This window comes from Panthera tigris, chromosome B4, assembly GCF_018350195.1.
Source record: "Panthera tigris isolate Pti1 chromosome B4, P.tigris_Pti1_mat1.1, whole genome shotgun sequence".
Lineage (NCBI taxonomy): Eukaryota > Metazoa > Chordata > Mammalia > Carnivora > Felidae > Panthera > Panthera tigris.
Window position 1 is genome coordinate 113779624 of NC_056666.1, and position 18965 is coordinate 113798588.

The 18965-nt window shown below is 41.0% G+C and overlaps 1 protein-coding gene and 1 long non-coding RNA gene across 5 annotated transcripts in view; one reads left to right on the forward strand and one right to left on the reverse strand.

Moving 5' to 3' along the window:
* LOC122240419 overlaps window positions 1-816 on the reverse strand; it is a 113490-nt gene extending 112674 nt beyond the window's left edge. For all 3 annotated transcript variants that reach the window (XR_006220153.1, XR_006220152.1, XR_006220154.1), the window contains exon 1: window positions 503-816. This is a non-coding gene — a long non-coding RNA (uncharacterized LOC122240419). The remainder of the gene's footprint in view (window positions 1-502) is intronic.
* A 77-nt stretch (window positions 817-893) lies between these two features.
* Window positions 894-18392, forward strand: NUDT4 (nudix hydrolase 4). Of its 2 annotated transcripts, none has more exons than XM_042992888.1 (5): window positions 894-1438; window positions 11379-11489; window positions 12730-12774; window positions 15144-15231; window positions 15524-18392. In XM_042992888.1, the coding sequence occupies exons 1-5, from the start codon at window positions 1340-1342 to the stop codon at window positions 15724-15726; spliced, it is 546 nt and encodes a 181-aa protein (XP_042848822.1). In that variant the 5' UTR covers window positions 894-1339; the 3' UTR covers window positions 15727-18392. The 2 variants fall into 2 exon arrangements, with proteins under 2 accessions (XP_042848822.1, XP_042848821.1); XM_042992887.1 differs by having other exon boundaries at window positions 1255-1438; window positions 15147-15231.
* Window positions 18393-18965: the final 573 nt, after the last annotated feature.

The window sequence follows — 18965 nt, forward strand, 5'->3', positions numbered from 1 at the left end:
AGAGGGTGGGACAAAGTGGAAGATGTTATCCACAGCTTCAAAGAAATATTTAAGACTGAATGGACTCTCGCAAGACTACAAACGGGGGGGGGGGGGGGGGGGGGGGGGGAGGGGGGCAGAGGACATCTGCGCGGTTCAGTCGGTTGAGCTTCCGGCTCAGGTCATGAGCTTCCGGTTGGTGAATTAGAGCAGCAGGCCCTTCACTGGCAGCGTAGAGTCTGCTTGGGGTTCTCTCTCTCTCTCTCTCTCTCTCTCTCTCTCTCTCCCTCTCTCTCTCTATCTCTCTCTCTGCCCCTCTCCAGCTCTCTAAGTAAATAAATAAACTTAAAAAAAATACAAACGACCCCCTAACCAAAGTGTTTTTTTTTTAAGGAAAAAAAAAAGGAAATTTGCCTGCCCTCTTTTCTCTGGAAAGCAAACAAAACCCCCAAAGCAACACCTCCCCACCCCCCCCCCAAACGAAAACCTCTCAACCAACGTCTTCCCCTTTCCGGGCCTTCACCTTCGTGTCTCCCCGCACTTCATGAGCGAACTCTGGGCGTCAGTCGCTGCGGAGACTGCAATCGCTGCGGTGCAGCCAGGCATTTCCTGACCCGGGTGCAACTTTGTGAGGATGTACGTAGTTGGACCTCCTCTCCTGGAGGTGGCATTTATGGGAGATGGGAAAGTGGTGGTGTTTATAAACAGGCAGGGAGGGGTCTTTGCCTCTTAGCTGACATTTTAGCCGGCCACCTCCATCCCGCGTTTGGAGGCGGCAGCCCCAGCCCGCAGGTACCGCGGACCACTGGACGCCACGCGGCCGAGGCCCCTCCCCCGCCGCAACGGTCCTGGCACGCAGGCGCGGTGGCGCGCGCGGGGCGGGACGCGCAGGGGCGGGGCTGCGCGGGCTCACTTAAATACAGAGCCGGTGGGGGCGGTGCGAAGCTGCCGCGGCGTTGCTGCCCGGTTGCTGCGAGTCCTCGCAACTGCCTCCTTGTGGCGTGAGCTTCCAGCCTCGCTCTTCCCCCGGCGGCGGCGGTGGCGGCGGCGGCAGCAGGAGGAGGAGGGAGCGGAGGCGAGCGGGCGGCGGGCTCCATGGAGAGCGGCGGACGCTCGGGCAGAGGCGGCTCTTCCTCTCCGACACCCGGGCAGCAGTGACCGGCGCTTGCGCCCTCCTCCGCGTCGAAGCGGCCGCCGGCTCCGGGACCGACCGGCCTCGCTGTCACTCCCCGCGCCGCCGCCTCGCCTCCCGGCGCCCCTGCGCCCCGACTCGCCCGCGCCCCAACTCCCCGGCGGGGTGGCGGCAGCCGGGCCCCCGCGGCGGCGGCCGGAGCAGCAGCGGCAGCAAGAGCCCGCCTCTATGATGAAGTTCAAGCCCAACCAGACGCGGACCTATGACCGCGAGGGCTTCAAGAAGCGGGCGGCGTGCCTGTGCTTCCGGAGTGAGCAGGAGGACGAGGTGAGGGCGACCAGCACGCTCTGCGCCTCCCGCGGCGGCGCCGGGACAGGCTGGGGGCTGGGGGCCAGGGCCGGTCGGGGTGGGGGTCTTAGCCCTTCACCTTGCTCGCCCGACCCTTCGTCTGGCCACCAGGCTAGGAGGGATTAGCCCCCTCCTTCTTTCCCTCCCGCCCTTCCTCCCTCCTTCCTTCCTTTCTCTGGGTTGATAGAGGAGACAAAGGGGCTCGCCCAGCCCAGTGTTCTGCCGGGCCATGGTGAGGACCTGAGGCCGAGACGCCTCCTGGCCGGCGGGAGGTCCCGGGCCGTATAGGTCGCTTCGGGCGGGAGTCACCATTTTAACTAGCGAATTGAGTAAAGCCAGATAAACCTTGAGTGCTAACGGAGGCGGCAGAAATGGCGTGAGTGTTGCAGCCCAAGCCCTTCTGCCTGTGTTACATTTCCCTTCCATGTTACGGCAATTTGCGGTTTCAGATTAAATCTAGGGATGTTTGTGGAATAGCCAGGCAATCCCCGTGCTTTAAAATAAAACCCCATTCGGTCTAGTTTTCTCAATCCCACTCTTAAGTGGACCTTTTAACTCCCAAGCACTTGGCATAATTATTATATATATATATATATATATATATATATATATATATGTATACACACACACACACATATATTTAAAGGCCTCTTTTTAAAGTTTTCTGACTGTAGAAAGATGGCTAGTGAAAAATGTGGAATAATGCCTGAGGAAGAAGATGGACTAGAGGTGGGCAGAGTTGCCATTTTCAGACCGTAACCTCTAGCTCTCAGCATATTTATCTAGGCTTCTTAACTTTGCTGTATTTGGCTTGACATCTGGAGACGAGCAGCCTTTCTTTTTCTGAGAGTAAGCAGCCAGTCTTTAATTTACCTTTCTTCATTGGGTTGATAGTGAGGCTCTCAAGGTTTTCCTGGAGAACAGTTTTTCCTTGTTTCAGTTCCATTTAATTTAAAATGGTTCACTGTTTTAAATTTACTTAAAGCAAGGTGGCCAAGAAAATATTTTATAAAGCATTGCCACTCCTCTCAGTCGGATAAGCATCTGACTTCGACTCACGGTTGGTGGGTTTGAGCCCCGCGTTTGGCTCTGTGCTGACAGCTCAGAGCCTGGAGCCTGCTTCGGATTCTGTGTCTCCCCCTCTCTCTGCCCATCCCCTGCTCATGCTCTGCCCCTCCCCCCCCCCCCCAAATAAACATTAAATTTATTTTAGGGGTGTCTGGGTGGCTTAGTTAAGTGTCAGACTCTTGGTTTCGGCTCAGGTCATGATCCCACAGTTTATGGGTTCAAGCCCCACATTGGGGTCCGTGATGGCAGTGTGGAGCCTGCTTGGGATATTTTCTCTCTCTCTCTCTCTCTCTCTCTCTCTCTCTCTCTGCCCCTCCCCTGCATCTCTCTCAAAAATAAATGGATAAACTTAAAAAAAAATTTTTTTTTTCATTTTTTAAAGCATTGCCACTCCTAAAATGATTAGACCTGGAAAAAATTAATCTGAATTCTGCTTCCATAACCAACTGTGTCCAATAAAGTACCAGGCTAAAACTGGAGACAGGAATTTAATGGCTTCCTTATTGCTAATCCCTGCAGTTAGGATGAATATGACATAGTGTACACTCAGTGGTGTAGTCGTTCTTACTCTATGACCTGAGGCCACTTAGGAGAGCTAGAAACTAGAAGGAGATAGGTTTTTGTGGGGTTGTTTTGTTTTGTTTTTAACATTTACAGAGTAACAGTCAATAAGCATTAAGTGCATCGAGGCCCCGTTAGGAAAAAACAAACTTTGAATATAGAAGCATATAATAGCTGCCCAGAGTGATCAAGATAGGTCAAGGATCTTGTCTAATTTGCTCACTATTGTGTAATCACATTCTTAGTTGAGTGTTTTTACTGTGTGGGACTTGCCTGAAGACCTTTTAAGTTTGCTGCATTTAATCCTCTTTGTGCTGGTCTGTAGGTGAGGAGAGGGTTGCAGGGCCTAAGTACTTTGCCCAAATGACATAATTAGGAAGTGGTAGAGTCGGAATTCAGGATCCAGTCCCTGTTTCTGATGCTGGGTTCTTGGCACAGGGCTCCATGGCAATTGGGTGCACACTATTTGCTGAATGAGAGATTTTGTGAGGCTGAGCTTGGAAGCCTTTCTGGAAGTGATGACTTTGAAGTCTTGCCATAACCTGAACTTGGAATTCAGGCTTTAAAAACGGTTCCCAAGGGAAGATATAGGAAATAGGAAATTGAAATGATCTGCATTGTGTGAATGGTAAAGCAAAGCCTGAAGAACACTTCAGATATTCCTGTAACAGATAAAGGAGTTATTTCGTGCTTGGAAATTGTTCCTACTGTAATAAATGCTAAATTCCTAGCCTCGAGTTGAGTCCACAGACTAGTGCCATTAGATAAAATGAAGTAAGGAGCAAGCTCTGGAGCATTTATTAGAGAAATCTGTTATGTAAATAAATCTGGTACCGTGCAGGTTGAGAAACCAAGATAGTTGGTTAGAGAATACGCTGTGAGGGAAGGCTCTGGAATTCTCTAAGTAAAATGCACAGCCAACTTTAATGTGTGGTCTAGGATCTTCATTTTTGTAGTTGTATATAGTTGAGGCTCCTTCTATTATATAATAGTGACAAAGATGAACCTGTTAGCTTTCCTGAACATCTTGCTATTTTGCTGTGAATTTGATTTCACTCTTTTGAAATTACGTTGGTAGCCTTCCAAGGATAAGATACAAAACAGCCTGAATCCACCTCTTTAGCTAATAGATGAGACTTTTTCCCCCTCCTGGGTTAATAACACCTAGATCCCTGTTGGGAGATTTAAATGTATGCTATATTTAAGGACGAAATGTTTATAAAGTATAAATTGAAATAAAATAAGAATTGCTGTTTGACCACAAAAAGTTATGCAGTGCTCCAGGATGGCTCTCCTTGTACTGAAGGATTTCTCAGTAACCCTTAGTTGAGACAGATTGTTTTAGGGAAGAAACAGCAGTCTATGTTCTCTTGGGGGTGGTTTTATTATTTGCCCATTTTATCTTCCCCGCGAGGTAAATAAGCATTAGGATTTGTATAGTAAGAAATTAGGCAGCAGAGTTAACTTGTCCCAAGATCATGGAAGCTGGCAGATCTTTTTGAGCCCAGGTCCTTTATTTCTAAATCTCCTGTTCATTTGATCCTGTCTCTGGTTCTGTAGGGAACCACCCTTAGTTTTGGTGGTTGGGCTTCCACACAAGCCCACAAATAAGCATCCCATAGAGTAGCTGGGGATACTGTGTTTGTACAGTGAAAGAGGACAGTACATTCACAAAAGGTAGCCAGAAATGGATTCTGTTCAACACATTTGCATATAACTGAACAGGGATGCAGAGATGAAAAGTATCAGCTCCTAAGAAACATAGGAGTAAACATAGGAGAAACATTCTGTAGTGTTTGGACAGACAGAAACTGACATAAAGGGAAATCAAGTAGGGGAAGAGTATCATCAGGTACTGACAGCAGGGTTAAGATCACTGGAGCTGGATTTCAGTGAGTGAGAGAGGAAGGACCAAGCATCACAAACAGAGCAAGACTTGGGGCTGTGGACTAGTTGAACTGCACCTTGGGATGGCATTGAACAAATAATGGTTGAAAAAGAGCACCTTAATATATAAGGCTAAGGAGTTGCTAGGCAAGACAGGAACATTTACATTTTAAATGTATTCAAGCTTGAGGATCATCTAGCAGCAATATAAGATAGAGTGCTGAAAAGAGAAATAGAAGTGACTTTGATTCTGGGTGGAATCCAGGCACAGTTGTGAGAAACACTAACAAAACTGTCTTAAGAACTGCCTATTACTCTTCCACTTGGACTTACTGCCCTAATTAGCTTTTAAGCTCCTTGAGCCAGGGACTGCATTCTACCACCTGCCAAATGCCAAATGTGTATTAACTAAAATGTCTGAATTCTACAAAATCATGCACTAAGACTTGGTTGGGAAAAGCGGTCTTAAAACCTGTGGGACTCTAAAACCAGAGCTCTAATAAAAACAATCTTAATAAGAAATGCTAGTACAGTATTTGTACGTATGTGTATATGTACTAACATTTGTATGCTTGGGGTCAACAGGCAGTCTGCCTTTTTAGATAAACACTCTGGGGCTCATACTTCTGCAGAAGTCCTTTTAGATTTAAGGCTCTGAAGATACTTGCTTCAAGTGGAGACCACTTTCTAATGAAAATTAAATAACTATCTGAAGGCAATCTTTTCTAAACGGAGGGAAATATCATCTATGCCTGCAGCTCTCCTAGACATAAAGGGCTTCTTGGGCCACTTAAGCAGCCACTTCCTTCAAGGGAAGGCATTTTTGTACAATTTGCATCTGTTTTAGGCTCTTGGTATATATCACGAAGGCTTTCTCCAGTGTGTAAAAGCTAAGCCCATCATTTCAAAACATTGATGTGCTACAAGAAAATGTCATGATCAGTCCAATTTAGCATTCTTCTATCTACCAATCCCATAAGGATGGTCCCTGATTTACAATGATTCAACTTGTGATTTTTCAACTTTATGATGGTATAAAAGCAATACGCATTCAAGAGAAACTGTACTCGAATTTGGAATTTTGATCTTTTCTTGTCTAGCAGTAATCTGAGTTAAACACATTTTCCCAAAATGAGCTGTTATTTCTGACCCTCCTATACAACTGTGCCTCAATAGTCCAAAAAATAGGACTATTAACTTGTTTAATAGTAGCAGTAGGTAGCTGGTTAATAGATACAGTAACCACTGCCATAACTTAAGATCTTTTAAAATGTCTGTGTGCATACTGGGTGTTCCTAATAATATACTGCTTGCTGGCCTAATTTTGATTAAGAGCCCCTAATACAGTTAACTGTGGTAAAGTAGTTTTAAACCATTCATGCACCCTGGTTCATGATAACATGTGAAGAAAGAACAAAAACCCCAATACAGCTTCTAAATAGCTACAGTTTAAAACTCTTCATTCCTAATTTAGGGATCACTTGAGGGGTTTTCCGGATAGCCTTTTTTTTTTTTTTTTTTTTTTCTGGGGAAGAAATAGTCATTTGTAGTGACTAGTTGTTCCCAGAAGCAAGCTGTGACCAAGAACAGTTATAAGAGTGAAAGCTGAAACACAAATGGCATTTGGGGGCCACTTGGTGTATAGAGCTAAGAATTTAATTTACCTCAGTGCTCAAATCTTGAACAGGATTTTTTTAGTTTACAAGCTCTTACACACCTCCAGTGAGGAGGACTTACTAGGTGATAGTAGGGTTTTGAATCTATACTGTAGATTATTCCAATTCATAGACAAACTGTTGTCTAGTAAGACTCAGGGCTGGTTCCAAGTAGACCATTATCACTACACTACTGCTACTTAAAGTGAGAAGTACTTATATAACAAATGCTTAAAACATTAGGAATCGAAGAAAAAGACAAGTGTGGGAAATGGCTTCTTAACAATGACAGGTGAATGGTGTTTTATGTTGAATGTTGGATACACATGGAAGGAAGGTTGAGGTCAGATAGTATAGTAGCAGGAATGCTTATATGAAGGTGGGCAACAGCACTGGCTTTGAGGTTGACTCTGATTCAAGTCTAATTCTGCAGCCTGGTGGATTGACTAACCTTTTTGTAAATCTTTCCTTTGGACTCAGCTCTGGCCTATCTGGAAAGTTGAATGCCTGCTTTCCTCTCCATCACCTTGTCACTAATGTGGCAGACTGTCATCTTGTTGGATACACAAAATGTAATATACCTACACAGGTAGTTGAAAAGGAATTTAAAACCTATGAACAACCAAGTCTGGATTTGTCAGCTATTGGTGTATCCCTTACTAAGATTTTATAACCTAAATAATGTTTTTAGAGCATTACCAAGCATGCTAAAGTACAGATCTAGTAGATTGGGGATGTTGTAGAAATGTTTAGATGGCTTCCCCCCCCTCCCCGAGGATATGGAATAATAATGATTTGTGATACAGTTCTTCTAACATGTAGTAGGGATTTTAATGGTCTTTGCTTATGCTATTCAAATTCATTTCTTCTACCCTGCTAGGTAATCACCACCACTCCCCACTCCATAAACAAACAACAAACATAATGTGGCCTTGACCTCACTTGAACTTCGAATGAAGTACTCTAGATGAGTAGGCAAATTCATAATGAAACATACTGGTTTTCAAATCTGTTTCATTACCAAAGGCTCATTATCAAATGTTTTAAACTAGTAGTTTAGATGCTGATCATTCTATACTACAGGTGTTAATTACTCATTTATTTTGGAAAGATACATTTGAAGTTAATGGTTTGATCAAATTTAATCATTTTGGAATCTCAGGGGATTCTTGCACGATAAGGTCTCAGTTTCTGCTAAATCGTTTGTCCAAAACCATACAGATCTGTTTTCATGAGGCTTTAGAAAAAGTAATTTATGAAGGGAACTGTGGAAGCATGTAGGGATTTCCTGTCACTGACTTTTGGAAGACGAGTTCAGTCATATGTGAATTATGTCCTGTAGGCTGCAGATTAAAGATTTGATTTCAATTAGAAGCATAAGTGTTCAGAAAAGCAGGCACAGACTATACTAATGGGTATTCAACATTATTAACCTTATATAATTTATCTCTTAAATACTATCTTGGGACAGATGGGAATTATCATTGACCTAGATATATGACACTGAATTTCATTTTTTCAGGACTCCAACTTTATGAATATTGATGGTTTTGAAATTCCTTGTTTACTAAATAAATAAGAATGTAGTTTTCCAGTTAGCAAGCCCCTGCAGTGTCATGTCCCATTATGAAGGTAATCAAGGAAGTTGGAATTGGGTAGTTAAGAATTTCATCCAACCTACTCGGCAATGAAAAAGAATGAAATCTTGCCATTTGCAACAACATGGATGGACCTATGCTAAGTGAAATAAGTCAGAGAAAAACAGATACATGTTCTCACTCATATGTGGAATTTGAGAAACTTAACAGAGGGAAGAAAAGGAAAGGAAAAAAAATAGTTACAAACGGAGGGAGTCAAACCATAAGAAACTCTTAAATACAGAGAACAAACAGGGTTGATGGGGGGATGGGGAGAGGGAGAATGGGTGAGGGGCATTGAGGAGGGCACTTGTTGGGATGAGCACCGGTTGTTGTATGTAAGTAATGAATCATGGGAATCTACTCTCGAAGTCAAGAGCACACTATATAACTGTATGTTAGCTAACTTGACAAATTATATTTAAAAAAAAATAATAAGAATTTCACCCAGGCAATAAAAACTAGATTGTCCGTAACCCACACCTAGTGACCAGGAAAAGAAGCCTCCAACTCTGCAGTCAGAAACAGTACAGTTTACTTTTCCCTTGATGCAAGACATATGCTTTTATACCTTAAGCATTTTTTATTTTAACTTAAAAACTTACACTTGCCAATCTCAATATATAGGCCAAAGCCTTGGAATACCATAGATATTTGGTAAGCTTCCTTTTTGAGTAAAACAAAAGATGAAATCTGATTCTCAGTCTCACTTTGTTTAAAGAATTTTAATTGAACTTTGAAGACTTGCAGGCTCTTTCTGGATTTTTAAATTTCCTTTTTACAGTAGTCTCATCCATATTTAATTTGATAGCAGTTTTTAATAACCTACCTTTAATCTTTCCAAAGTCTTTTTTGATAATTCCTTTTTGCCCTCATTTCATCACTAATTCTCAATAATTATAAAACGAATGCAACTGGCAAAATTTGGGGGAAAAGCCTAGTTCTTGGTAGGCTGATGCAATTCAATTAGTAGGAAAGCAGAAGAGCTAGTAATGGCCAACATCGAGTGCTTAGGCCAGGATATAAGGTATTTAAGTCTCATAAACACTCAGTAATTCTACAAGGATAGGTGCTTGGAGGAAACTGGTGTACTGAATGGTAGATTATCAGCCCATCATTGGGTGCATCAAGGAATGAAATACATCTTGGGTATGATCTGTACAGTTGCAAACCATCTTTGAGTTTAAACCAGTATTTTCTAATTCTTGCTAGATTTGTTTATTCTGGCTCTTTAGTTTCTAATTTTGATATGTAAGCCCCGTTTGCTAATACTTTAAATTTAAAGCTGTTTTATGTTTCATTTGACCAAAATTGCTATATTTGGACTTGGTGGTACCCTCACAGTCAGCCATTCATATTTTAGCTAAGGCTTTATCAGCTGTTGTTAATTTACAGTGCTTTCTCTGGATTTGCATTGTTTTGCCAGTTATTCGTTTGAAGGAATGAAGCTGGCAGAAGCAATGGAGTCCTGTCCAGGTAAAGGATGAGAGAAACAACACTCAGACCCCTTGAGCATTAATTGATCACTGCTCTGCGATGATGGTGTGTCCATAGGCAAAAGTGTGCTGCTTTGTTTTCAGATTGAGGGGATAGGTGCCTGAATAGACGTTCCCTTATCTTCCAACTCAGTGTGTTCAAGGCTGGGGGAAAGGTGGGAGTTGCTGAACTCCGGGAGTTACTGTCATCCTGGGGGAAGGCTGAGTTTCTGGCAGCCTCCTCAGGTGGGAGGTGAATCCTTGTGCTGGCTATGAACTCTCAAGTGCCAGCAGTTCCTGCGGCAGGAGAGTGGGAGCTGGGCAGATAGGACCAGTGGCGTGTCAGAAGACCAGTACACATCAGGGATCATACTTTGCTCTGAATTGATTGATTTATCTGGAAAGAATGTTCTTTGTTTACTTAGAGATAATATACTAAGGGAATTTTGTAACCATTTTTGTTCAAGTTGGTTAAGACACCTGTTACTTCATATAAACATCCTTTGCTTATTTATCATAGTAGCCAAGCCTTTGTTGCTGTTTTAAGTTGGGTGCATTTCAACGTAACCTAGCCCACAAATTTTCATGTAGAAGATGGGTATATAATACTTGTTTCAGGTACTGTTTAAGTAGTGAACCTCTAGGATACTCTGTGGTAATGTTTGTTTTTTAAAAAGCATTTGCAAATTTAAAGGTTAATGCTATTCTCGATTGGGGTCTGCAGACTTTTCTTATAAAGGGCCAGATAGTATTTTAGGCTTTGTGGACCATGCAGTCTCTGTCACAGCTACCTAACTCTGCTGTTACAGCATCAAAGCAGCCATAGGCAACATGTGAAAAATGAATGAGTGTGGCTGGATTCTCATAAAATTTTATCTATGAACAGTGGAATTTGAATTTCATATAATTAAAAATATAAAAACCATTTTTAGCTCACAGACTGTACAAAACAAGCAATGCACTCAACTGTAGCTTGCCGTCTCTCCTAGATCATAAATTATAGCTGCCTGATATCAAAAGAAGTGACTCTTACCCATTTATAGAAGTTTGGAATATGAAGGGTACTTCTTCCCACCTAATCATAAGTGTAAAAATAACAAGAACTCTCTATATACCGGGCATTGACTTAATGAATTCCCCTATTCCTTTTTCACAGTATCTGTTATCTTTTAAGTATCCTTACTCTTTATAGGTAAGAACAGGGTGACCTGCCTAGGGTCACATATCCTTAAATTTGGAGAAGAATAAGATTCTGTAACTCACGAATAGCAGATACGACCACAAACCTAAGTGCACGCAGTTCTGGGGCTAGTAAACCCAAGTATCCACTTTTATCTTTCATTGGTATCCATGATTTAGAGAATTTTACTAATTGAATCTGGTAGTTGAAGTGATTTCATTAGGTTCAGAATGATTTCGTGGTGTGATTACATTATTGTTGAATTCTGAATTCCAAGAGTGTTTACAAAGGCTGTCAACTGCGCTTTCTTGTGGTATAATGTGTACACCTAATAATTTTAATGAAATTACAAATGGGCTAATCAGGAAGGGCTTTCCAGCCTTGTAAAGGGTTGAGAATGTTACGTCCGTAGTGCTTCGCAGGCTGTGGGGCCTACACTCGCGGTTGGTCTTGCAGGTGCTGTTGGTGAGCAGCAGTCGGTACCCAGACCAATGGATTGTCCCGGGAGGAGGAATGGAGCCAGAGGAGGAACCTGGTGGTGCTGCCGTCAGGGAAGTTTATGAAGAGGTGAGACGAGTAGTAGCTTATTTGCTCTCCTTTCACACACACCGTATTTTGAGATTTTACGCTGTGTTCCCTGTGGCACTTTGGCTACGTGCACTGAGAAGGCAAGGCAGGTCACATGAGTGCTCTTTTTGTTGTCTGACTGAAGATTTTTAAGCGGGTGACCATAGCTCGCATTTTGTTAAGCAGGTATTTGTTAAGCCTGGTAAAAGAGAGCTAAAAATGAATGTAGAAGTCCCCCAGAATTGTGTAACATGCAATTGTATAACAGGCAGTAAGCCTGATCAGTGATCAGTGTAGAACAGGATGGCCCTGTCTCAGAGCAAGGTTAATAAATATTACACTGCAATGCACTGCAAGAATGCTCAGAGACATTAATCATGTGCTGTAATTTTTTCAAATGAGTAAGAAGCAAATTGCTTTTATTCTACTCGTTTTGTCATAAAGTTCAGTAAAAAGTGGTGCGCACGCACATGCACAGAAGCAAACACGGCCTGCTTGTCTTCTTATAGTTGATGATAGAACTTGCTTTCTACTCAGAGACAAAACAGCATATTAAGTGCCATAAGAGTTATTGAACAGCAGTGAGGGTGTAAATGGGAAGCAAATGCTAATGCTCCCATTGGGTCTTGGTGTGTAGCTGGAAAGGTTTCAGAGAGATGGGTCTCGAAGGATGAGCAGCTTTCTGAGGGAAGAGCGCGTCCCTAGATAGAGGCGGCAGCGGGCACTGATGCAGTGTGGATCGGCATGGGCTCACACTGCAGTTCCCGTCAGTCTGTTACCTGTCCCAGTCCCGGTAAAGTAATGAGGACTGCAGTAGGAGAGTAACCTAGAGGAAGAATTGTACCTCCTAAGCCATGTGAAAAAAGCAAGCAAGAAAGACAGTCCTTTAAGTAAGAAGGGGATTGATCAGTTGGTTCAGAAAAAAAGTCTGTTTTCATTCGTGAAGCTTGTCCCAGATTGGTAGAAAGTCTAATTTTTGGTCAATCCCTGTCATTTCTTACAAAATAAATGACAACAAATCTGATCAGTCTGAACTTGTATGTGGAATAAATTAAACCATGTTGTATAGCAAACCATAGGTCATGAATCTTGGCATAGCCAAAAAACCTTCACAGAGGCAGGGTTGGTATGGAAGGGCCTATTGTGTTTAGATCCTTGAGTTGAAATAGCTAGAAAATAACGTTCGTGTAACCTTTCTTATGAAAGCTAACAGTTTTACATTGCATCTTTTTTATAATAGGCTGGAGTCAAAGGAAAATTAGGCAGACTCCTGGGCATATTTGAGGTGAGTTACAAAAGTAATCCTTGCTGATAACAGAATTAATGATTCTTTCCTAACTGGCCAGATAATCTGGCAGCAGCCCAAGTTAGACATTCCTTTTATCAGTAAGCAAGTAAGTTATAAGGATTAGGGGGAAGGGAAGTAAAAGTTACCTAACTTTGATGTGCCATCAGTTTTATGCAGCATTAAATTACTTTTATATATGACAATACAGTGGAGCTGATAGAGAAAGATCTCTCGGTTCACTGTATATTGTTTAGGTATAAACTTTTTAGGAGGTACAGTGTCCTCAGTATCACCGAAGGACTTAGGTCTCTTGTGGATACTGTCTGGAAATGTACCCTGTGCCTTTAGTGCATAACATGTAGACGATACACGAATAATGACTTAAGCCTTAGAGGACTGTATGAAGGTAGAAAACTCAAGATACAAAGAATAGATGCTAACAGCATAGAATTCTCCTGTATAATCTATTATTACTGAAGGCAGAATGGAATTTGTGGAAGGAATTTGGAATTGGCAGGTATTCTGTGGAAGGTAAGGAGAAATGTAGTCAGGTCATGAGACCCAAACTATTCTCAAATGTATTTTCTTCCAAGAGTCAGACATAGATATATGGTATACCTGTATACCTGACACATCGGGACATATTTTTTCAAGATAATATTTAAGGGTTCGTTCAGTCCTTCTGGTAGAACCATATAAATTTGATTTTTAAGGCTTTTTACAGAATTCAGAAATTCAGATTGTGGAGCACTTGGTAGAATTGATGACTCCCAGAATACAATGTTAGTAGTGAAGTTCTTAATATTCAGACTTTCCCAGAATTCAGCACTTGCCTTACCCAATTGAACAGCACCATCTCCTGGTTGAAATGAAAAATACATTGAAGATTTTCTGTAATTCAGAATAGCCATGGTACAAATAGCACATTGTCAATATGCTGGTAAGATTTTTGAAGAAAACGTCTCACATTATAAATAAAGCTTATATAACATAGAAAGATAATAGTATTAACTGCCTTACAAGTGCTATTTACATTTCATAGAATCTGAACAGAAAATAGTAACCAACGTACCTTTCTCCTTAGAAGATATAAGGGAAAATTAGAATTGTCCTGCCTATTCACTCTGGTGATTTCAATGAATTTTTGAACATAGAATAATAAATGTATTTATTTTCCAGATACAGAGATAAGACAATGGGTTCTTAATAATAATGACTAGTAATTTTTTGTTAACGTTTTTCTTTTTTTTGACAGAGAGAGAGAAACAGAGCATGAATGGGGGAGGGTCAGAGAGAGAGGGAGACACAGAATCTGAAACAGGCTCCAGGCTCTGAGCTGTCAGCACAGAGCCCGACATGGGGCTCAAATTCACGGACCAAGAGATCACGACCTGAGCCGAAGTCGGACGCTTAACCGACTGAGCCACACGGGCGCCCCGACTAGTAATGTTTTATGTGAGAGATGCCTCTCATTTTTTGCTGTTCCTATTCCTTCCCAAAGACCTAATACGCTATTTGAATTGAGTGTATTACTCAGGTTGTCTGTGGTGGAAAAAATCGGGGCAATTATCAGGCAACCTGGCTGCCTCAGTCAGTAGAGCACGTGACTCTTGATCTCAGGGCCATGAGTTCAAGCCCCACGTAGGATGTAGAAAGTTTACCTTAAAAAGGGGGGGGGGGGGTACCTGTGTGGTTCAGTTGGTTAAGGTCTGACTCTTGATTTGAGCTCAGGTCATGATCTTGCAGCTTGTAAAATGGAGCCCGTGTCAGCCTCTGCACTGACAGCCAGGAGCCTGCTTGGGATTCTCTCTCCCTCTATCTCTGCCCCTCCTGGCTCTCCCCCCTCAAAATAAATAAACATTTAAAAAGGAAATTAAAAAACTCAGACAACAATCTGAAGTCCTAGACTATAGTAAACGAGGCTAACTTAAATCAAGATGAAAGTAGTGAGCCCCTTCATTTTAAGACCAACTCATGTTTAATTTTCACAAGGTGGCAGTTTTAATATGGGTAAAAAATTGAGTTTCAGCATATAGGACTAAAACATTCCAGAAATGACTAGCCCATTCTCAACCTTGGTTGTGCATAGTTCACCTGGCAGCTTTTAAACTGCCAATACTTAATTGAATTAGTCTCTTAAAAAACACATACGTTGAAATCAAAGGTGCTAAATGTTTCCTGTGGGGAGCTAATTTCAGCATTTTAAATGTTTTGTGTTACAGAAAACTCCCTTCTGTACTGGGTTAGACAACTGTGTATGCTTGACTATGTGCTAGTCAGCAGTATGCCACAACTGAATTCTTCTCCTCGGAAATGTGTAATGGCTAGTTCCTGTAGATTAAAATGCTTTTCTTTTTATATTCAAGCAGAACCAAGACCGAAAGCACAGAACGTATGTGTATGTTCTTACTGTCACTGAAATCTTAGAAGATTGGGAAGATTCTGTTAATATAGGTAAGTTCCCTTTCCTTTTGCCATCCAGAGTCTTAATTCTGCTACTATGTGCTTGTAGACTTTTCGTCTTAAATTATTTTGGGTTACCTTTTTTTTAATAAGATCAGTATGTCCACATTTGAATTACATCAAAATTCTTCCCCCAACATATTATTTATTGTCTAAGCCATTCCAAAAAACAATAAAGCTATTATTTGTAGGGGAGGAGTGAGGGGCACTGTCAAAGGATGTGGCTTATTAGTTTTTTTAAGTGACTTTACTATATACTGACCAATGTCCTACTGTTTTCTAGGAAGGAAGAGAGAATGGTTCAAAGTAGAAGATGCCATCAAAGTTCTCCAGTGTCATAAGCCTGTACATGCAGAGTATCTGGAAAAACTAAAGCTGGGTTGTTCTCCAACCAATGGAAATTCCACGGTCCCTTCCCTTCCAGATAACAACACCTTGTTTGTGACTGCTGCACAGACCTCTGGGTTGCCATCCAGTGTAAGATAGAGAGAATGGGGAGGGCCTCCCATGTGCAGTCTCACGGGGAGAGGTCTGTATTTTCCTTGGCAAACATCTGAATGACGCCTGCAAACTGTCTGAATTTGCCATGCAGGATTTTCAAACAATTTGCATGTTTTTCAGATGTTTTCAAATCTTCTTTTAAAAAAAAAAAAAGTGTAAAATATTTTAATAAGCCAAAGCCATGTGTAATTTTTTTTAGATGCCTTAACTATGCCCCCGGCCCCACCCCACCCCCCATTTTAGTTGTCATTTTTTCACAACATTTTGTTCAGTTTTTTTGTCCATTTGATGTCAGTCTGTGGTTTTTGCCAGATCACCTTACTTGTGGGTATATTTTTCCCTCTAAGTTATTTTCTCATTCACAGCATTAAGGTATTCAACAAATTCTGTTGTGGAGATTTATGAAAATAATTCTTGATATTAAACGAATCTACTGGTCCGTAAACTTGTTTCATAGGATCACAGTTTTAATTCATAAATTCCAGACTTGGACTTTATGGTTCAATAACTGTTTTGACAAAGGACTTAATTTACTATTTTCAGAAATTTAACTCATTTGTCTGTTTTCACAACTGGTATTATGTCACTAGCTACCCAATATGGCCAATTCCTGCCCCCCCCCGCCCCACCCAATAACTCAATAGTCCTTTAACACAAAGTTTAACTATATAGAGTGGTTTTTAGAGAGGTGTTGTAAGAAAAATGCACGCAGTAAATACATCTTATCATGAAAAACTGTGTTCATGGAACTTGAGTTAGCATGCTAGGTTGCCAATTCCTTTTATCTATAATCTCTTTACACAGAATAGTTGATTGAGAACCAGAATACCCTTGATGTAAATTCTTTTAAAGATACATTTCCAGTTTTTGAACTTACTGACCCCTCTTCAGTTAAACTTGCTGGTACTACTAACCACAGGATTAGAGTCTAACCTCAAATGCTGATCAGTGGTGACTGCATCACAATTGAGTAAAATGGCCTTCTTACTGTTCAGCTGTTACACACTTAGATATTAGGACACCTCAGAATGTCTCATCTTTTATAGATTGCCAATAAGTACTGTTTATCCTGTAACTTTTGGGGCACTGGAACATAACTGAGCTAAGAATTTCGTCTTAACACTTGTCTTTATACTCACTCACCACCAAGAATCCTATTGAAAAACACGTAAGGTACCCTGTCTGAAACTCCTGTACTCGCCGACCACCAAGTCACAAATGAGATGGGAGGAAAACAAACTTTGAATAAGACATGGGGTTGGGGGGCAAGTGAAAGATCTATGTAGACGTTAGCCTTGTAAATATTGTAACTGGTGAGTATAGAGTAGAAAGTAAGTATGGTTGTACATTTGTTCCACAAATTGTTAACCTTTATAATTGCTGCTAAATAGTGCTGTTACACTTAAGAAAAATCAGTGCCATTGTTCTAAAAAAGATCTTGTGCCATAAATGCAGCTGAAATATAAGCATTAGTTCACAAATTAATGCTGTCAGAGGAATGAGCAAAGTAGAAAAACTTTTAACCAATGACATTTCATTTGAAATTATGTAGTGTGATCAAACATGATCATCCAGAGTTTTTATATTTTTCTTTGTACAGAGGTTATCCATTCTGGGTGTTTTTAAAAGAAACATTTTAAATCCACAGATTGACACTTTCTATCACTCTTCAATGGACTAGGATTTTTTTTCAGTAATCTGAAATTTCTTTAAATTACATACCTTAACACGGCAGAGAAACTGGATTTTGTATATAAAACTGTCCACCTGAAATGCTGTCACAAGTACTGGGGGAGGGAGGTTTCTTGTACATGATATTCTTAGAAGTAATAATGCATGAACTTATTTTATAAACTCTTGGACTATGTATTTGACATGTAAAATATGTACAGTATTAATGTCCGCCACCTCTTAAAAAGTGAGCCTATAAATATTGTTGTATAATTTTCTTTGGTCAAAAGCATTTGGACTAAGTAGTGCCACTCGGGTCAGGATTTTCTTCAGTGCCATTTAGCAAACCAACTGTCTTTAGTCTATGCAACTAGCAAAAATGGGTATGACACAACAGAATACAGTTGTTACACTTCGAATTTCACATGAGGGATTCTTTACTATTCTTCTGGAACCCAGTCTAGCAAAATTAGAGGAAAGGCCCTAAGATTTCTGTGAAGAGAAAAAGCCAACATTGTCAGGCTCAACAGTTGAATCTACTACACATAACAAATAGTGTCTACTATCTCAACCCTCCAAAGTTTACACTGTTGGGAATCATTTGTGCTTTCTGTGGGGTAGTTGGATGAAATTGGCAGCTAAATTTTTCAGTCCCATGTGCCTCCTAAATAAAATAACTAGGTTACAAGTTGACTTGCAGACACAAAGTAGCAACTATCCTGAATAATTGTTGGGGAGTTTTGTGTGTGTGGCTTTTTTTTTTTTTTTAAACAGGTGAAATATTCCAAACGGGCACATGCCATTCAATTTTCTGTCAATCACAGTTGTATAAAGTAGCAAAACTGAAGGGGTGGGGGTGGGGGGTGGAGATGACTGTTGTATACACTCTAAATTGCCTTGCATGGTCTCATTTGAGATAATTGGTGTAAGAATCTTGACTTTTTTATATTTGGAAACCAAATAAAAATGGAAATAAATTACCTTTTTTTTTTTTTTTTAACATAACTGAACATCGTCCAAGTGGAAAACTTGTTTGGCATTCCATTGTAAAAATGTTACTGTTCTCTCGTTGATGGGTCGTAAAGGTCATCTCTCAGTTTATACTTTATACACTTCCCACTTCCTAACTGGGTTTAAAGGAACTTCCTGCCAGTCAGGTGTTACCTGCCATTACTCTCCCAAATGGATATTTGTCTTACTAGATACCATTCTCGTGGTGCCATGCTATGGTTGTCTTATTTATTGCCATTTCTGTTCCTCTGTAGATTTTGTTTCTTAATAATTTTCAAGTTCTTCTAGACTTTATTCCGTAAGTACTCTGCTATAACATGCTGCAGATAACTTTATATACTACCATCACTTAGCTGTTTTAGAAGGGTAAATGGCTAGTCACCTTGTCCACCATTGTATTTCCCCAAAATACTGTTTGCCCAAGACCAACTTAAGAATCCTCATGTAAAAGTTCCATTCAAACCTCATTTGGCTTTTGACTAGGACTATTGCGGGGGGGGTGGGGGGGGGGGGAGCCTGGCATCTTCCAATACTGTCTTCAC